The 18,064-nt window shown below is 43.9% G+C and overlaps 1 protein-coding gene across 2 annotated transcripts in view; it reads right to left on the bottom strand.

Moving 5' to 3' along the window:
* The window catches only part of usp32 (ubiquitin specific peptidase 32), a 127,368-nt gene that overhangs the window by 70,109 nt on the left and 39,195 nt on the right, over positions 1-18,064 (bottom strand). For both annotated transcript variants that reach the window (XM_036965634.1, XM_036965635.1), the window contains exon 5: positions 10,888-11,047. In XM_036965634.1, the coding sequence (XP_036821529.1) occupies positions 10,888-11,047 (160 nt within the window). The remainder of the gene's footprint in view (positions 1-10,887; positions 11,048-18,064) is intronic.

Here is an 18,064-nt window from a genome sequence, read left to right as displayed (position 1 = left end):
TATTCCCTAGACACCAGGTGTATAAGTTCTGGTGTCCTACAACTGAGAGTGCAATGCAGCTACTCAGTCAGACCAGGATTGACACCCCTGACAACATCATCATCCACACTGGCACAAACGACCTTCATGCCAAAGGTGAAAATGTATCTGGGGCAGTGAGAAGAGTGGCAGAACGGGCACAGGCTATGTTCCCAACAACCAATATAGTTGTGTCCACCCTCCTACCAAGAAAAGACTTCCCAGAAAAGTTGATCGACAAAATAAATCAACAGATCACTGTGGACTGTGCCTCACTGCTCAACGTCAGAACGGCTCACCACCCCACTCTGACATGTCAACACTTATATGATAATATACATCTTGATCAGGACAGTATCAGAACCTTTGCCAAGGACCTAAAAGATGCAACACTTGGCAGGGACCCACACACCCATCACCCCAGCAACAAAGGTCCCCCGCCCCACCTTCTGAAACAACAGTACCTCCACCATCCCGAGGAGAAAAGAGCCAGACATGGCTTATTACAGCACAGCTCTACTAGACCAGGCCCAACACAGCACAGCTCTACTAGACCAGGCCCAACACAGCACAGCTCTACTAGACCCGGCCCATCACAACACAGCTCTACTAGACCTGGCCCATCACAACAAAGCTCTACTAGACCTGGCCCATCACAACACAGCTCTACTAGACCTGGCCCATCACAACACAGCTCTACTAGACCTGGCCCATCACAACAAAGCTCTACTAGACCCGGCCCATCACAACACAGCTCTACTAGACCCGGCCCATCACAACACAGCTCTACTAGACCCGGCCCATCACAACGCAGCTCTACTAGACCCGGCCCATCACAACACAGCTCTACTAGACCTGTCCCATCACAACACAGCTCTACTAGACCCAGCCCATCACAACACAGCTCTGACCACTACTCCAGGGTCGGTCAGAACACTGCCCTTCAGGGAAGTAGACCACATGATGCAGTCCACACCATGTATCAATTAGATTGTCAGCCTACATATGCTGAGGTAACCTCTGGCAGAAGACCCCTAGAACAATCAGAGATAGGAGAGGTGCGCCAACTACTGCAACTAATATGCAGACTACTGAGCTAGACAGTCCCTTTAATTCACACACGGGCACGCACGCGCACACACACACACACACACAAACACACAGGGTTGCAGATTGCACATAACATAAGTACAATGCAATCTTATTCCATTCTTATTCATTTGTTTACAAATATTCCTAAATGTATTGACACCGGTATTATAATAATTATTATATGTAATGGTGTGTGTGTGTGTGTGTGTGTGTGTGTGTGTGTGTGCGCGTGTGTGTGTATGTATGTATGTATGTGTGTATATGTGTATGTGCATGTATGTGTGTATATATATATATATATATGTATGTGTATATATATGTATATATATATGTATGTATGTATGTGTGTGTGTGTATGTATGTGTGTGTGTGTGTGTGTATGTATGTATGTATATATGTGTATGTATGTGTATGTGTATGTATGTATATATGTATATATATATGTATGTATATATGTATGTATGTGTGTATATATGTATGTATATATATGTATATGTGTATATATACATATTTTATTTTTTTTGTTTTTTTCGATGTACTTTACTCAAACCAGTGAATATCACTTATTATAAATGAGATCATTAACTATCAGCTCTTGGAATATCCAGGGCCTATACTCTTCACATTTTGGTTATAAAACAACTAATCCAGAATTGATTAAAAACATCAAGGGACAGGACATCATAATCCTACTGGAAACATGGTGTCGTGGAGACATAGATACTCAGTGTCCCTCAGGCTATAGAGAAAGTTTACTACCATCAATCAAACATAAAAATGTTAAACGGGGCCGAGACTCAGGTGGAATCATCATTTGGCATAAGCAGGACTTAGCACTGAATGAAATGAAAAAAGGTACCACTCACATTTGGCTAAAACTTAACAAAGGTACAATCTATTGTGACAATGATGTATACATATGTGCAGCTTATGCTCCTCCTTCAGATTCATCATATTATGATGATCAGTTTTTTGACAATCTCCAGACAGAAATCATTACATTTCAGGCGCAGGGTAAAGTGCTTCTTTGTGGAGATTTCAATGCAAGAACAGGTTCTGAGCCTGACTACACTGATGCGGGAGGTAACCACCACATATTTGGACACCCCTCCTTGTACAGTAGCCCTATTATAAATAATAGAAACAGTCCTGACCAAACACTGAACAAAAATGGAAAAGAGTTAGTACATCTCTGTCGAGCCTTAGGCCTGTACATGCTTAATGGTAGAATCAGAGGGGACTCTTTAGGTCAGTTTACTTACTGCTCAGCTCTTGGGACAAGTGTAGTCGATTATGCCATCACTGACATTGACCCCTCCTCCATTAGTGCATTCACTGTCAGACCACAGACACCATTGTCAGATCACAGTCAGATCAACGTGTTTCTGAAGAAATTAACCGGCAATATTCATTCAAAAAAACAGCCCAATAAACTTTACAACATAAACCAATCGTTCAGATGGGCTCCAAACAGTGCAGAGGCGTTCATTGAAACATTGAACTCAAATGAAATGATGAACTCTATACAGTTTTTCAATAACTCACAGTACCAAAACAATAAAGATGGTGTCAATTCAGCTACCCAAAACATCAACTGCATATTCCAAAAAGCAGCATCGAAAGCAAATTTGAGAAAACCAAAGCGATGCAACATCAGAAGCAAAAATCAAAATGTTACTGACAAATGGTTTGATAATGAATGTAAAACAATTAGAAAACACCTAAGACAAATGTCAAACAAAAAACATAAGCAGCAAAACAACCCAGAGCTACGATATGAATACTTTGAAACTCTGAAACAGTATAAACAAACACTGAAATGCAAGAAATTGAATTATACCAACAAGACACTTGATGAAATTGAAAACGCAATTGACCAAAATCAGTTCTGGGACATGTGGAACAATTTAAGCACAACAAAGCCACAAGAATTAGCCATACAAGATGTAGGAATTTGGAAAACTTACTTTGATAATCTATACAAAAACATCCCACAAAAAGACTTAAACCAGAACCAATTAGAAATTAAAGAAAAATTGAACATCCTGGAATCAGTCATTAAAAACAACCAAAATCCATTAGATTACCCAATAACCCAACAAGAACTAAATGAAAAGCTAAAATCTATTAAATCAAAAAAGGCTTGTGGTGTAGACAACATCAGAAATGAAATGCTGAAAAACAGCACACCTGAGTTGCAAAATGCTGTGCTTAAATTGTTCAACATGGTTTTAACTTCTGGCTGCTTCCCTGATGTCTGGAACCAGGGGCTCATCTCCCCTATCCACAAAAGTGGAGACAAATCAGACCCCAATAATTACAGGGGAATTTGCGTCAACAGTAACTTGGGAAAGATTTTCTGTAGCATTTTGAATTCAAGAATTCAAACCTTTCTTCAAGAAAAAAATGTAATAAGTAAATGTCAAATTGGCTTTCTCCCTAACCATCGCACTACTGACCATATATACACCTTACACACACTAATTAATAAACACGTCCACCAAAAAAAAGAGGGCAAAATCTTTGCTTGCTTTATTGACTTTAAAAAAGCATTTGATTCGATTTGGCACGAAGGGCTATTCTACAAAATTCTACAAAGTGGGCTTGGTGGTAAGGTGTATGACTTAATAAAATGTATGTACACAGAAAACAAGTGTGCAATAAAAATCAAAAACCAAAGAACAGAATTTTTTTCACAATGTCGAGGTGTGAGACAAGGCTGCAATTTGAGTCCAAATCTTTTCAACATTTATATCAATGAATTAGCAGACATGTTGGACCAATCTCCAGCCCCAGGACTCACACTATTTGACACAGAGGTGAAATACCTGCTATATGCTGATGACTTGGTACTTCTATCACCAACCAAAGAAGGTCTTCAACAAAACATTAATATTCTGGAGCAATATTGCCATAATTGGGCCCTGGCAGTAAATTTCCAAAAAACTAAAATCATGATTTTCCAAAAAAAACCCAGATGTCAGAAACAAAAATGTAAATTCACCCTGAACAACACCTTAATTGAACACACAAAAAATTACACCTACCTTGGTCTGACCATATCTGCATCGGGAAACTTTAATATGGCAGTGAAGGCACTCAAAGAAAAAGCCCGCAGAGCAATGTATGCAATAAAAATGAAATTATTCAAAATCAACATCCCAATTAGAATTTGGACTAAAATATTTGACAGTGTAATCCTACCAATAGCACTTTATGGAAGTGAGGTTTGGGGGCCACTCAATAAACTGGATTTTAAAATGTGGGACAAACATCCAATTGAAACCCTACATGCAGAATTCTGTCGGAAAATTCTACAAGTCCAGAGAAATACACCAACTAATGCATGTAGGGCAGAATTGGGCCGTTTTCCAGTAATAATGAAAATACAGAAAAGATCATTAAAATTTTGGCTACATCTAAATTCAAGTCCAAATTCGAGTCTGCAATTTAAAGCACTTCAAGCCCAAGAGCTGAGCCCAGAAACGAGCCCTCTCAGTCAGCTGGTGTTGGACCTCACCAATCAAGCTGACACCAGCACTGCTTCAAAAGAAAGAATTCCAATAAACAAAATCATGAACCAATCAAAGGAATCATACTTACAATACTGGAAAAACGAAACAAAATCCCAAAGCCGACTAAATTGCTATCTGACCCTAAACAGAGAATATGAATTGGCTGATTATCTCTACTCTGTCAGAGATACGAAGCAGAGACAGATCCTTACCAAGTACAGGCTGAGTGACCACCGATTGGCAATAGAAACCGGCAGACATAAAAAGACATGGCTACCCAAAGAGGAGCGTGTATGTGGTCACTGCATGACAGGGGAGGTAGAGACAGAGATGCACTTTCTCCTTTACTGTGATAAATATTCCTCACAAAGAGATTCATTATTCACAGAAATGACTACATATATTCCACATTTTTACAAATTGAACCCAGAGGAAAAACTAAGAATACTCATGGGCGAAGGAGCAATGGCTCCTCTTGCAGCCAAATATGTATTTTCCTGCCATAGCCTGAGGGACACTGAATAATAACATCTGCATAGTAAACAGTAACTTACTTATTATTACTATTATTGTTATTACTATAATTATTAATGTTTACTGTAGACTGTTACCATTTTATTGTATTTATTTTTGTATTATTATTTACTACCATTTTATATTATTATTTGCTATCATTTACAATTTTGTTACAATGTATATTGTATACATTGTTGCTTTGGCAATATTGACACAATGTTTTTCATGCCAATAAAGCAGCTTGAATTTGAATTTGAATTTGAGAGAGAGAGAGAGACAGAGAGAGAGACAGAGAGAGAGACAGAGAGAGAGACAGAGAGAGACAGAGAGAGACAGAGAGAGACAGAGAGAGACAGAGAGAGACAGAGAGAGACAGAGAGAGAGAGAGAGAGAGACAGAGAGAGAGACAGAGAGAGAGACAGAGAGAGAGACAGAGAGAGAGAGAGAGAGAGAGAGACAGAGAGAGACAAAGAGAGAGAGACAGAGAGAGACAAAGAGAGAGAGACAGAGAGAGACAGAGAGAGAGAGAGAGAGAGAGAGAAGGAGAAAGAGACAGAGAGAGACAGAGAGAGACACAGAGACACAGAGAGACAGAGAGAGACACAGAGACACAGAGACACAGAGACACAGAGACACAGAGAGACAGAGAGACAGAGAGACAGAGAGACAGAGAGACAGAGAGACAGAGAGAGAGAGAGAGACAGAGAGACAGAGAGACAGAGAGACAGAGAGACAGAGAGACAGAGAGACAGAGAGACAGAGAGAGAGAGAGAGAGAGAGAGAGAGAGCGCTTGGGGGAAGTAATGGTGGATTAATATTGAGGAGCATGGTGTGGAATGGGAGGTGTGTGTGTGGTGGGGCCCGCCCCTGACTGACTGAATGCCCCTTTAAGAGTAGAACAGCTAGACAATACTAAATCCTACAAACACACACACACACACGTCGTACACACACACACCCGTCGTACACACACACACACAAAACCTCAAAAATAGGTCCTCCAACGGGTCTTTCAGAAACGCGGACAACACCAATATAGTCAATGTATCAATCCCAAACGCTAAACACACCTGAAAAAAAGCTATTTGTGTCGTGCTTACTGAACGCAGGCCAGCGTGGGCTAGCCTAGCAGTGATTAGGGCTGAGGTAAAGGCCTGGTTGGGACTAGCAGCAGAGCTGAGGGGGAAGAAACACCTGCTCATCTTGTTGCTGTGTGTCATTAAATCAGGATGCTGCTCCAGCCTGCCTGACACTGCTAATCTATAAAACTCATTACCTCTCCTATGGATCGGCTCCAGGACATGCCTCATCCCGTCACTAGCTAGCTAACTGACTGGCTGACTCCAGGACATGTTTCATCCCCTCGCTAGCTAACTGACTGGCTGACTCCAGGACATGCCTCATCCCCTCGCTAGCTAGCTAACTGACTGGCTGACTCCAGGACATGTTTCATCCCCTCGCTAGCTAATTGACTGGCTGACTCCAGGACATGCCTCATCCCATCACTAGCTAGCTAACTGACTGGCTGACTCCAGGACATGCCTCATCCCGTCACTAGCTAACTGACTGGCTGACTCCAGGACATGCCTCATCCCCTCGCTAGCTAACTGGCTGGCTGACTCCAGGATATGCCTCACCCCGTCACTAGCTAGCTAACTGACTGGCAGACTCCAGGACATGTTTCATCCCCTCGCTAGCTAGCTAGCTAACTGACTGGCTGACTGGCTAACTCCAGGACATGCCTCATCCCATCACTAGCTAGCTAGCTAACTGACGGCCTAACTCCAGGACATGCCTCATCCCGTCACTAGCTAGCTAACTGGCTGACTCCAGGACATGCCTCATCCCGTCACTAGCTAGCTCACTGACTGACTCCAGGACATGCCTCATCCCGTCACTAGCTAGCTCACTGACTGGCTGACTCCAGGACATGCCTCATCCCATCACTAGCTAGCTAGCTAATTGACTGGCTGACTCCAGGACATGCCTCATCCCATCACTAGCTAGCTAACTGGCTGACTGACTCCAGGACATGCATCAACCCATCACTAGCTAGCTAACTGGCTGACTGACTCCAGGACATGCCTCATCCCATCGCTAGCTAGCTAGCTAATTGACTGGCTGACTCCAGGACATGCCTCATCCCATCACTAGCTAGCTAACTGGCTGACTGACTCCAGGACATGCCTCATCCCCTCGCTAGCTAACTGGCTGGCTGACTCCAGGATATGCCTCACCCCATCACTAGCTAGCTAGCTAATTGACTGGCTGACTCCAGGACATGCCTCATCCCATCACTAGGTAGCTAACTGGCTGACTGACTCCAGGACATGCCTCATCCCATCACTAGCTAGCTAGCTAACTGACTGGCTGACTCCAGGACATGCCTCATCCCCTCGCTAGCTAACTGGCTGGCTGACTCAAGGATATGCCTCACCCAATCACTAGCTAGCTAACTGACTGGCTGACTCCAAGACATGTTTCATCCCCTCGCTAGCTAGCTAACTGACTGGCTGACTGGCTAACTCCAGGACATGCCTCATCCCATCACTAGCTAGCTAGCTAACTGACGGGCTAACTCCAGGACATGCCTCATCCCATCACTAGCTAGCTAGCTAGCTAACTCCAGGACATGCCTCATCCCGTCACTAGCTAGCTAACTGGCTGACTCCAGGACATGCCTCATCCCATCACTAGCTAGCTAACTGGCTGGCTGACTCCAGGACATGCCTCATCCCATCACCAGCTAGCTAACTGGCTGGCTGACGCCAGGACATGCCTCATCCCGTCACTAGCTAGCTCACTGACTGACTCCAGGAAATGCCTCATCCCGTCACTAGCTAGCTCACTGACTGGCTGACTCCAGGACATGCCTCATCCCATCACTAGCTAGCTAGCTAATTGACTGGCTGACTCCAGGACATGCCTCATCCCATCACTAGCTAGCTAACTGGCTGACTGACTCCAGGACATGCCTCATCCCATCACTAGCTAGCTAACTGGCTGACTGACTCCAGGACATGCCTCATCCCCTCGCTAGCTAACTGGCTGGCTGACTCCAGGATATGCCTCACCCAATCACTAGCTAGCTAACTGACTGGCTGACTCCAGGACATGTTTCATCCCCTTGCTAGCTAGCTAACTGACTGGCTGACTGGCTAACTCCAGGACATGCCTCATCCCATCACTAGCTAGCTAGCTAACTGACTGGCTAACTCCAGGACATGCCTCATCCCGTCACTAGCTAGCTAACTGGCTGACTCCAGGACATGCCTCATCCCGTCACTAGCTAGCTCACTGACTGGCTGACTCCAGGACATGCCTCATCCCATCACTAGCTAGCTAACTGGCTGACTGACTCCAGGACATGCCTCATCCCATCACTAGCTAGCTAGCTAATTGACTGGCTGACTCCAGGACATGCCTCATCCCATCACTAGCTAGCTCACTGGCTGGCTGACTCCAGGACATGCCTCATCCCGTCACTAGCTAGCTAACTGGCTGACTCCAGGACATGCCTCATCCCATCACTAGCTAGCTAACTGGCTGGCTGACTCCAGGACATGCCTCATCCCATCACCAGCTAGCTAACTGGCTGGCTGACGCCAGGACATGCCTCATCCCATCACTAGCTAGCTCACTGACTGGCTGACTCCAGGACATGCCTCATCCCGTCACTAGCTAGCAAACTGGCTGACTCCAGGACATGCCTCATCCCATCACTAGCTAGCTAGCTAACTGGCTGACTGACTCCAGGACATGCCTCATCCCATCACTAGCTAGCTAACTGGCTGACTGACTCCAGGACAAGCCTCATCCCATCACTAGCTAGCTAGCTAATTGACTGGCTGACTCCAGGACATGCCTCATCCCATCACTAGCTAGCTAACTGGCTGACTCCAGGACATGCCTCATCCCATCACTAGCTAGCTAACTGACTGGCTGACTCCAGGACATGCCTCATCCTGTCACTAGCTAGCTAACTGGCTGACTCCAGGACATGCCTCATCCCATCACTAGCTAGCTCACTGACTGGCTGACTCCAGGACATGCCTCATCCTGTCACTAGCTAGCTAACTGGCTGACTCCAGGACATGCCTCATCCTGTCACTAGCTAGCTAACTGGCTGACTCCAGGACATGTTTCATCCCCTCGCTAGCTAACTGACTGACTGACTGACTGTGATTCACTATTGTTCACTGCCGTTAAAAGTAATACACCATTGTAGAGAATAGGGTGCCATTTGGGACACACTTCCTAGCTTAGCACGCTAGGTAAACCGCTAGGCTAAATGGCTAACATTCCATTTCAGGACAGGACTGTACCTGGCAGGTTGAGACTGATCTCTTTTAAAAATGTCTGGAGCTTGAGGTTTGAGTCTGTTTAAAAATACAAGTGGACAGTATTTTGTTCTCAAACAAGAGGCTACATCTCCATTACTGAGTCGCCTGGCATACAGAGATAAATGGTTGTCATTCTGCGCTTGGGTCTCGAAAAACAAGCCGCGCGAGCGAGTTCACACAAGAACCTCCAAATGTACACTTCCACAATCTGAAAGTGGGGAGAAAAGTGCTTCTTCGTGATGTTACTTCCTGCACCAACCACCACAACAGGAAGTAGGATTACACAGCAAGTACAAAACCACTAACTCACTCCAACTACTAACTCACACTAACTAACTCCAACCATTGTTAAAAAAAAACACACAAAAAAACACACACTAGTGTCAGTGTTGACCACTTCCTAGGCAGTCCTAAAATGGTACCTAATTCCCTATTTTTGGCCATAGCCCTACGGGTCCCGGTCAAAAGTAGTACACCTCATAGGAAATAGGGTGCCGTTTGGGAAGTGGTACTAGTCTAAAGGGGGTGCAGTGGTGTGCCCAGTACCCACCTAGAGGAGCGACTCGGTCAGAGTGACAACAGAGGTACCATACCATATTCCACCACACATGCCCTGGGACGTGCCGACAGGACTGGCGTGTACCATAGTAGACTCCACCGACCGACGGTTAACAGGCTCAGGGGAAGAAAATAAACCACGTTAACTCATGGTTAACTCATACCATCCTGGTTCCAATCCAATGATTTTTACAATAGTATTCTAATACTATCCCAACCCGACAACAAGCCTGTCAGTCCTCCATGGCGTCTGGTGTGTGTGTGTCCGGTCGGTGACGGCGTCTTAGCCAAGAGTGAAGTATGTTCTAGAAAGTCCATGCACGGAGAAGGTGCTCGCCTCACGGCCGAAGAGTGCACACACACACACACACACACACACCTGAACTCTCTCACACACACACATACACCTACATACACACCGCTCAGAGTTAAGAGGATCATCTGGGAGTGGGCAACAGCAGATTACGAGCTGTCTGCAGGTACTCTCCCGGATTGGCAGCAAAGATCTCTCCTGCTCTCTGATTGGTCTCAGGACAGGAAGCAGCTAATATCTTTGATTGGTCTTGGACACAGCTACGTGTAAGAGCTTTCTTTCCAATAGGACAGAAAAAAGAAGGAGGGACATGAATGACAAAGAGAATGTGACAGAGGGTGACAAATACCAACATAACATGAAATATACCGAACTAAAACAGTCAGGTAAATTATCTGTCTTTTTTTGGGAGATGCCATCACTTGTTGACGACTTTACTCAGATGAACACCATAGAAACCTTTCAGTAGCGCCAGTGTGCGTACAGGGTAGTACTGGCGCTGTAGAGAGGAGCACGGGTAGCCGTCACTCACAGTGTGTGACTCCGGCCAGAGTCTGGTAGAAGGTGGGCGTGTCGCTGTCGTCTGTGAGGGTGACGCACACGCCTCCGGAGAGCAGCCAACGGGAGAAGGTGAACGCCTCCGGGTTCTGAAGGAGCCAGTTCTTAAAGCGCTCATAGTTGACTTTCTCCCCCTGAGACAAAACAAAAACACATCAACAACTTGTTACCAAATTCAAAAAAAGGAGGTAGCGGGAGGAGACATGGTTTGGGGAGACGGACAGGGATTAGCGTTTATACTATAGGTGTATCGTGGAAGTGTCATTGACCAATAGAGTTACAAACACTGGCCAATAGAGTTAAACACTGGCCAATAGAGTTACAAACACTGGCCAATAGAGTTAAACACTGGCCAATAGAGTTAAACACTGGCCAATAGAGTTAAACACTGGCCAATAGAGTTAAACACTGGCCAATAGTTACAACCAAATACAGAGGTGTACAAAACATTAGGAACACTTGCTCTTTTTCTATGACCTAGACCACAGGTGTCAAACTCATTCCAAGGAAGGCCAAGTGGCTGTGGCTTTTCATTCCTCCTTTGTACTTGATTGATGAATTAAAAAGTTACTAATTAGTAAGGAACTCGCAACTAGGGCGGTTGCGGTGACCCTATTAGCGCCACGCCGGCAGTCATGACCTCAGTAAAATTTCCACGTGACCGCTGAGTCACGGTCATCTCCTTTTATGCACTCCAGACATGCTTTGGTAGTACCGAGCTCGCTAACGATCAACGGGTCACTAACGGCCTGGTGATATGTGTCTCTGTAAACCACTCTGACGTCAATGCAAATGCCAAAAACACTTAATCATTAAAAACAGTATGTGCTTTTTCAAAACTCACCGCCTCACTGTGATTTGGAGAAAGAAGCTCATTAAAGAGGTTGAAAGTGAGTGTAAAACATGATCGTTGTTTACGAAGCCTAACGACGAAACGGACAGTGTTTTCTAAGGTGATGATTCATTTAAAAAAATTTAAAAAACACACATGAATATTCGAGCTTATGCATAAAACTACAGAAAGTATTCACACCCCTTAAACTTTTACAAAATGTTGTCGTCTTACAGCTCAGAAAATGGATTCAATTTAGATTTTTGTTGGTCACTGGCCTAAACACAAGACCACATAATATCAAAGAGCAGACATATATATGTATAGTACCTATAGACAGTATATAGACATGTATAGTACCTATAGACAGTATATAGACATGTATAGTACCTATAGACAGTATATAGACATGTATAGTACCTATAGACAGTATATAGACATGTATAGTACCTATAGACAGTATATAGACATGTATAGTACCTATAGACAGTATATAGACATGTATAGTACCTATAGACATATATACATGTATAGTACCTATAGACAGTATATAGACATGTATAGTACCTATAGACAGATATATATGTATAGTACCTATAGACAGTATATAGACATGTATAGTACCTATAGACAGTATATAGACATGTATAGTACCTATAGACAGTATATAGACATGTATAGTACCTATAGACAGTATATAGACATGTATAGTACCTATAGACAGTATATAGACATGTATAGTACCTATAGACAGTATATAGACATGTATAGTACCTATAGACAGTATATAGACATGTATAGTACCTATAGACAGTATATAGACATGTATAGTACCTATAGACAGTATATAGACATGTATAGTACCTATAGACAGTATATAGACATGTATAGTACCAGTCAAAAGTTCAGACCAACACCAACTGATTCAAGGGTTTTTATTTATTTTGTCCATTGTAGAAGAACAGTGAAGACATCAACACTAAGAAATAACACATATGGAGTCATGTAGTAACCTTTGGTAGTGGTTCTTTGCAGCAATTCAACCATGAGGGCTGCAGGTAGTGGTTAGAGCGTTGGACTAGTTAACCGAAAGGTTGCAAGATCGAATCCCCGAGATGACAAGATACAAAAAAAATTGTCGTTCTGCCCCTGAACAAGGCAGTTAACCCACTGTTCCCCTGGTAGGCCGTCATTGAAAATAAGGATTTGTTCTTAACTGACTTGCCTCGTTAAATAAAGGTACAAAAGTGCACACACACACACACACACACACACACACACACACACACACACACACACACACACACAAATTGTATATGTATATAAATAAATAAAAATTTGGACAAATTATTTAAAAAGAAAAGCTGAAATGTCTCGAGTCAATAGGTACGACAACCCCTTTGTTATGACAAGAATAAAAACGTTCAGGAGTGAACATTAGAAGTCACATAATCTGTTGCATGTGTGCAGTAACATTGTTTAACATGAGTTTTGAACGACTACCTCATCTCCGTACCCCCCTCACATACAGATCATTTTAAAAAGATCCCGCAGTCAAAGAACCAGGAAGGTTTTACAATTTCTAGATGGGTATAAATACAATTAAACAAAAACAATTTAACATGCTGAAGTTATTAATTACACTTTGGATGGTGTATTAATACTACAAAGGGACTGGGTATCAACCAATCAGGCCAAAGGTAACATTAAAACAGAGTTTAATGGCTACGATAGGAGAAAACGGAGGATGGATCAACATTGTTGTGACTCCACAATAGTAACCTAATTGACAAAGTGAAAAGATGGGAAACCTTAACTTTAACCTTAAACAGAATATAAATATTTTAAAACTTGGATCTTGTTTTTGCAACAAGACACAAAAGTAATACTGCAAAGAATGTGGTAAGTAATTAACTTTTTGTCCTGAATACAAAGTGTTGTGTTTGGCCAAATCCAATAAAACACATTACTGAGTACCACTCTCCATATGTTCAAGCATAGTGGTGGCTGCATCATGTTATGGGTATGCTTGTAATCGTTAAGGACTGGGGAGTTTTTCAGGATAATAAAGAAACAGAATGGAGGTGAGGACAGACAAAATCCTAGAGGAAAACCTGGTTCAGTCTGCTTTCTACCAGACACTGGGAGATTAATTCACCTTTTAGTAGGACAAAACACAAACCCAAGTCTACATTTTATGCTTATCAAGAAGACAGTGAATGTTCCTGAGTGGAGTTTTGACTGAAATCAACTCGAAAATCTATGTCAAGGCCTGAAAATGTCTCTCTAGCAATGATCAACAACCAATTTGACAGAGCTTGAAGAATTTTTTAAAGAATAAAAAAAATGGGCAAGTGTTGCTCAATCTAGGCGTGGAAAGCTCTTAAGAGACTAACTTAGAAAGACCGTAATCACTGTCAAAGGTTTTTGACTCAGGGGGTGTGTATACTTATGTAAATGTGATATTTCTGTGTTTCACTTTCAATACATTTCCAACCATTTAAAAACACATGTTTCGAACTTCACCATTATGAGGTATTGTGTGAGGCTGGGAGAGAAAGAAAAAAATATATATCTTAATCCATTTTTAATTCAGGCTGTAACACAACAACATGTGTAAAATGAGTCCGATAAAAACCGTGAATTAAAATAACGATTGTGTCGTTATACAACACATATTAGGTACGGCAGAGCACTGTACAGGCCTAGGCGATGCTGTCGGTTCATTGATTGTGCAGGGCGGCTTACCCAGTTAAATCTACAATTATAGTGAAAATGTATTTGATTTAGAATAGCCTGGTAATAGGGCTTTTTGTTTTATATTCTCATAATTAAAATAACACATTACCTTTGCCTTCCCTCTCCTCCCTTCCTTTCTCCAGCGCGCATAGAGAGGGGCTGGCAACAGTTTAATGAAATATGTTGTTTTTGTTGTGAAAACGTGCTACTATCGATGTTCCCTGGACAGATTTCACTTGGGTTTCCCCAACTTGGAGGACAGGGTAGCTGCAGGAACGGGTTTGGCGAGCCCATGGTGGAATATCAGCTGTCGCGCAGCGAGAGGCAGCGCGCTCCTCAAAACAGTGGTTGATGTGTGGAGTGAAACAACCAGGGATACTCCCCTACCCAACATGAGGGAAACAACCAGAGTATCCCTACCCAACATGAGGGAAACAACCAGAGTATCCCTACCCAACATGAGTGAAACAACCAGAGTATCCCTACCCAACATGAGTGAAACAACCAGAGTATCCCTACCCAACATGAGTGAAACAACCAGAGTATCCCTACCCAACATGAGGGAAACAACCAGAGTATCCCTACCCAACATGAGGGGAAACAACCAGAGTATCCCTACCCAACATGAGGGAAACAACCAGAGTATCCCTACCCAACATGAGGTAAACAACCAGAGTATCCCTACCCAACATGAGGTAAACAACCAGAGTATCCCTACCCAACATGAGGTAAACAACCAGAGTATCCCTACCCAACATGAGGGGAAACAACCAGAGTATCCCTACCCAACATGAGGGAAACAACCAGAGTATCCCTACCCAACATGAGTGAAACAACCAGAGTATCCCTACCCAACATGAGGTAAACAACCAGAGTATCCCTACCCAACATGAGGTAAACAACCAGAGTATCCCTACCCAACATGAGGTAAACAACCAGAGTATCCCTACCCAACATGAGTGAAACAACCAGAGTATCCCTACCCAACATGAGGGAAACAACCAGAGTATCCCTACCCAACATGAGGTAAACAACCAGAGTATCCCTACCCAACATGAGGTAAACAACCAGAGTATCCCTACCCAACATGAGTGAAACAACCAGAGTATCCCTACCCAACATGAGGTAAACAACCAGAGTATCCCTACCCAACATGAGTGAAACAACCAGAGTATCCCTACCCAACATGAGGGAAACAACCAGAGTATCCCTACCCAACATGAGGGAAACAACCAGAGTATCCCTACCCAACATGAGTGAAACAACCAGAGTATCCCTACCCAACATGAGGGAAACAACCAGAGTATCCCTACCCAACATGAGGGAAACAACCAGAGTATCCCTACCCAACATGAGTGAAACAACCAGAGTATCCCTACCCAACATGAGGGAAACAACCAGAGTATCCCTACCCAACATGAGGGAAACAACCAGAGTATCCCTACCCAACATGAGGGAAACAACCAGAGTATCCCTACCCAACATGAGTGAAACAACCAGAGTATCCCTACCCAACATGAGGTAAACAACCAGAGTATCCCTACCCAACATGAGTGAAACAACCAGAGTATCCCTACCCAACATGAGTGAAACAACCAGAGTATCCCTACCCAACATGAGTGAAACAACCAGAGTATCCCTACCCAACATGAGGGAAACAACCAGAGTATCCCTACCCAACATGAGTGAAACAACCAGAGTATCCCTACCCAACATGAGGTAAACAACCAGAGTATCCCTACCCAACATGAGGTAAACAACCAGAGTATCCCTACCCAACATGAGGGAAACAACCAGAGTATCCCTACCCAACATGAGGGAAACAACCAGAGTATCCCTACCCAACATGAGTGAAACAACCAGAGTATCCCTACCCAACATGAGGTAAACAACCAGAGTATCCCTACCCAACATGAGTGAAACAACCAGAGTATCCCTACCCAACATGAGGTAAACAACCAGAGTATCCCTACCCAACATGAGTGAAACAACCAGAGTATCCCTACCCAACATGAGGGAAACAACCAGAGTATCCCTACCCAACATGAGTGAAACAACCAGAGTATCCCTACCCAACATGAGGGAAACAACCAGAGTATCCCTACCCAACATGAGGGAAACAACCAGAGTATCCCTACCCAACATGAGGTAAACAACCAGAGTATCCCTACCCAACATGAGTGAAACAACCAGAGTATCCCTACCCAACATGAGTGAAACAACCAGAGTATCCCTACCCAACATGAGTGAAACAACCAGAGTATCCCTACCCAACATGAGGGAAACAACCAGAGTATCCCTACCCAACATGAGTGAAACAACCAGAGTATCCCTACCCAACATGAGTGAAACAACCAGAGTATCCCTACCCAACATGAGGGAAACAACCAGAGTATCCCTACCCAACATGAGTGAAACAACCAGAGTATCCCTACCCAACATGAGTGAAACAACCAGAGTATCCCTACCCAACATGAGGGAAACAACCAGAGTATCCCTACCCAACATGAGGGGAAACAACCAGAGTATCCCTACCCAACATGAGGGGAAACAACCAGAGTATCCCTACCCAACATGAGGGGAAACAACCAGAGTATCCCTACCCAACATGAGGGGAAACAACCAGAGTATCCCTACCCAACATGAGGGGAAACAACCAGAGTATCCCTACCCAACATGAGGTAAACAACCAGAGTATCCCTACCCAACATGAGGGGAAACAACCAGAGTATCCCTACCCAACATGAGGGGAAACAACCAGAGTATCCCTACCCAACATGAGGGGAAACAACCAGAGTATCCCTACCCAACATGAGGGGAAACAACCAGAGTATCCCTACCCAACATGAGGGAAACAACCAGAGTATCCCTACCCAACATGAGGGAAACAACCAGAGTATCCCTACCCAACATGAGGGGAAACAACCAGAGTATCCCTACCCAACATGAGGGAAACAACCAGAGTATCCCTACCCAACATGAGGGAAACAACCAGAGTATCCCTACCCAACATGAGGGAAACAACCAGAGTATCCCTACCCAACATGAGGGAAACAACCAGAGTATCCCTACCCAACATGAGTGAAACAACCAGAGTATCCCTACCCAACATGAGGGAAACAACCAGAGTATCCCTACCCAACATGAGGGAAACAACCAGAGTATCCCTACCCAACATGAGGGAAACAACCAGAGTATCCCTACCCAACATGAGGGAAACAACCAGAGTATCCCTACCCAACATGAGGGAAACAACCAGAGTATCCCTACCCAACATGAGTGGAAACAACCAGAGTATCCCTACCCAACATGAGGGAAACAACCAGAGTATCCCTACCCAACATGAGTGAAACAACCAGAGTATCCCTACCCAACATGAGGGAAACAACCAGAGTATCCCTACCCAACATGAGGGGAAACAACCAGAGTATCCCTACCCAACATGAGGTAAACAACCAGAGTATCCCTACCCAACATGAGTGAAACAACCAGAGTATCCCTACCCAACATGAGGGAAACAACCAGAGTATCCCTACCCAACATGAGGGGAAACAACCAGAGTATCCCTACCCAACATGAG

Source organism: Oncorhynchus mykiss, chromosome 27 (genome assembly GCF_013265735.2).
Source record: "Oncorhynchus mykiss isolate Arlee chromosome 27, USDA_OmykA_1.1, whole genome shotgun sequence".
NCBI lineage: Eukaryota > Metazoa > Chordata > Actinopteri > Salmoniformes > Salmonidae > Oncorhynchus > Oncorhynchus mykiss.
This window is presented reverse-complemented; position numbering and strand designations above follow the sequence as displayed.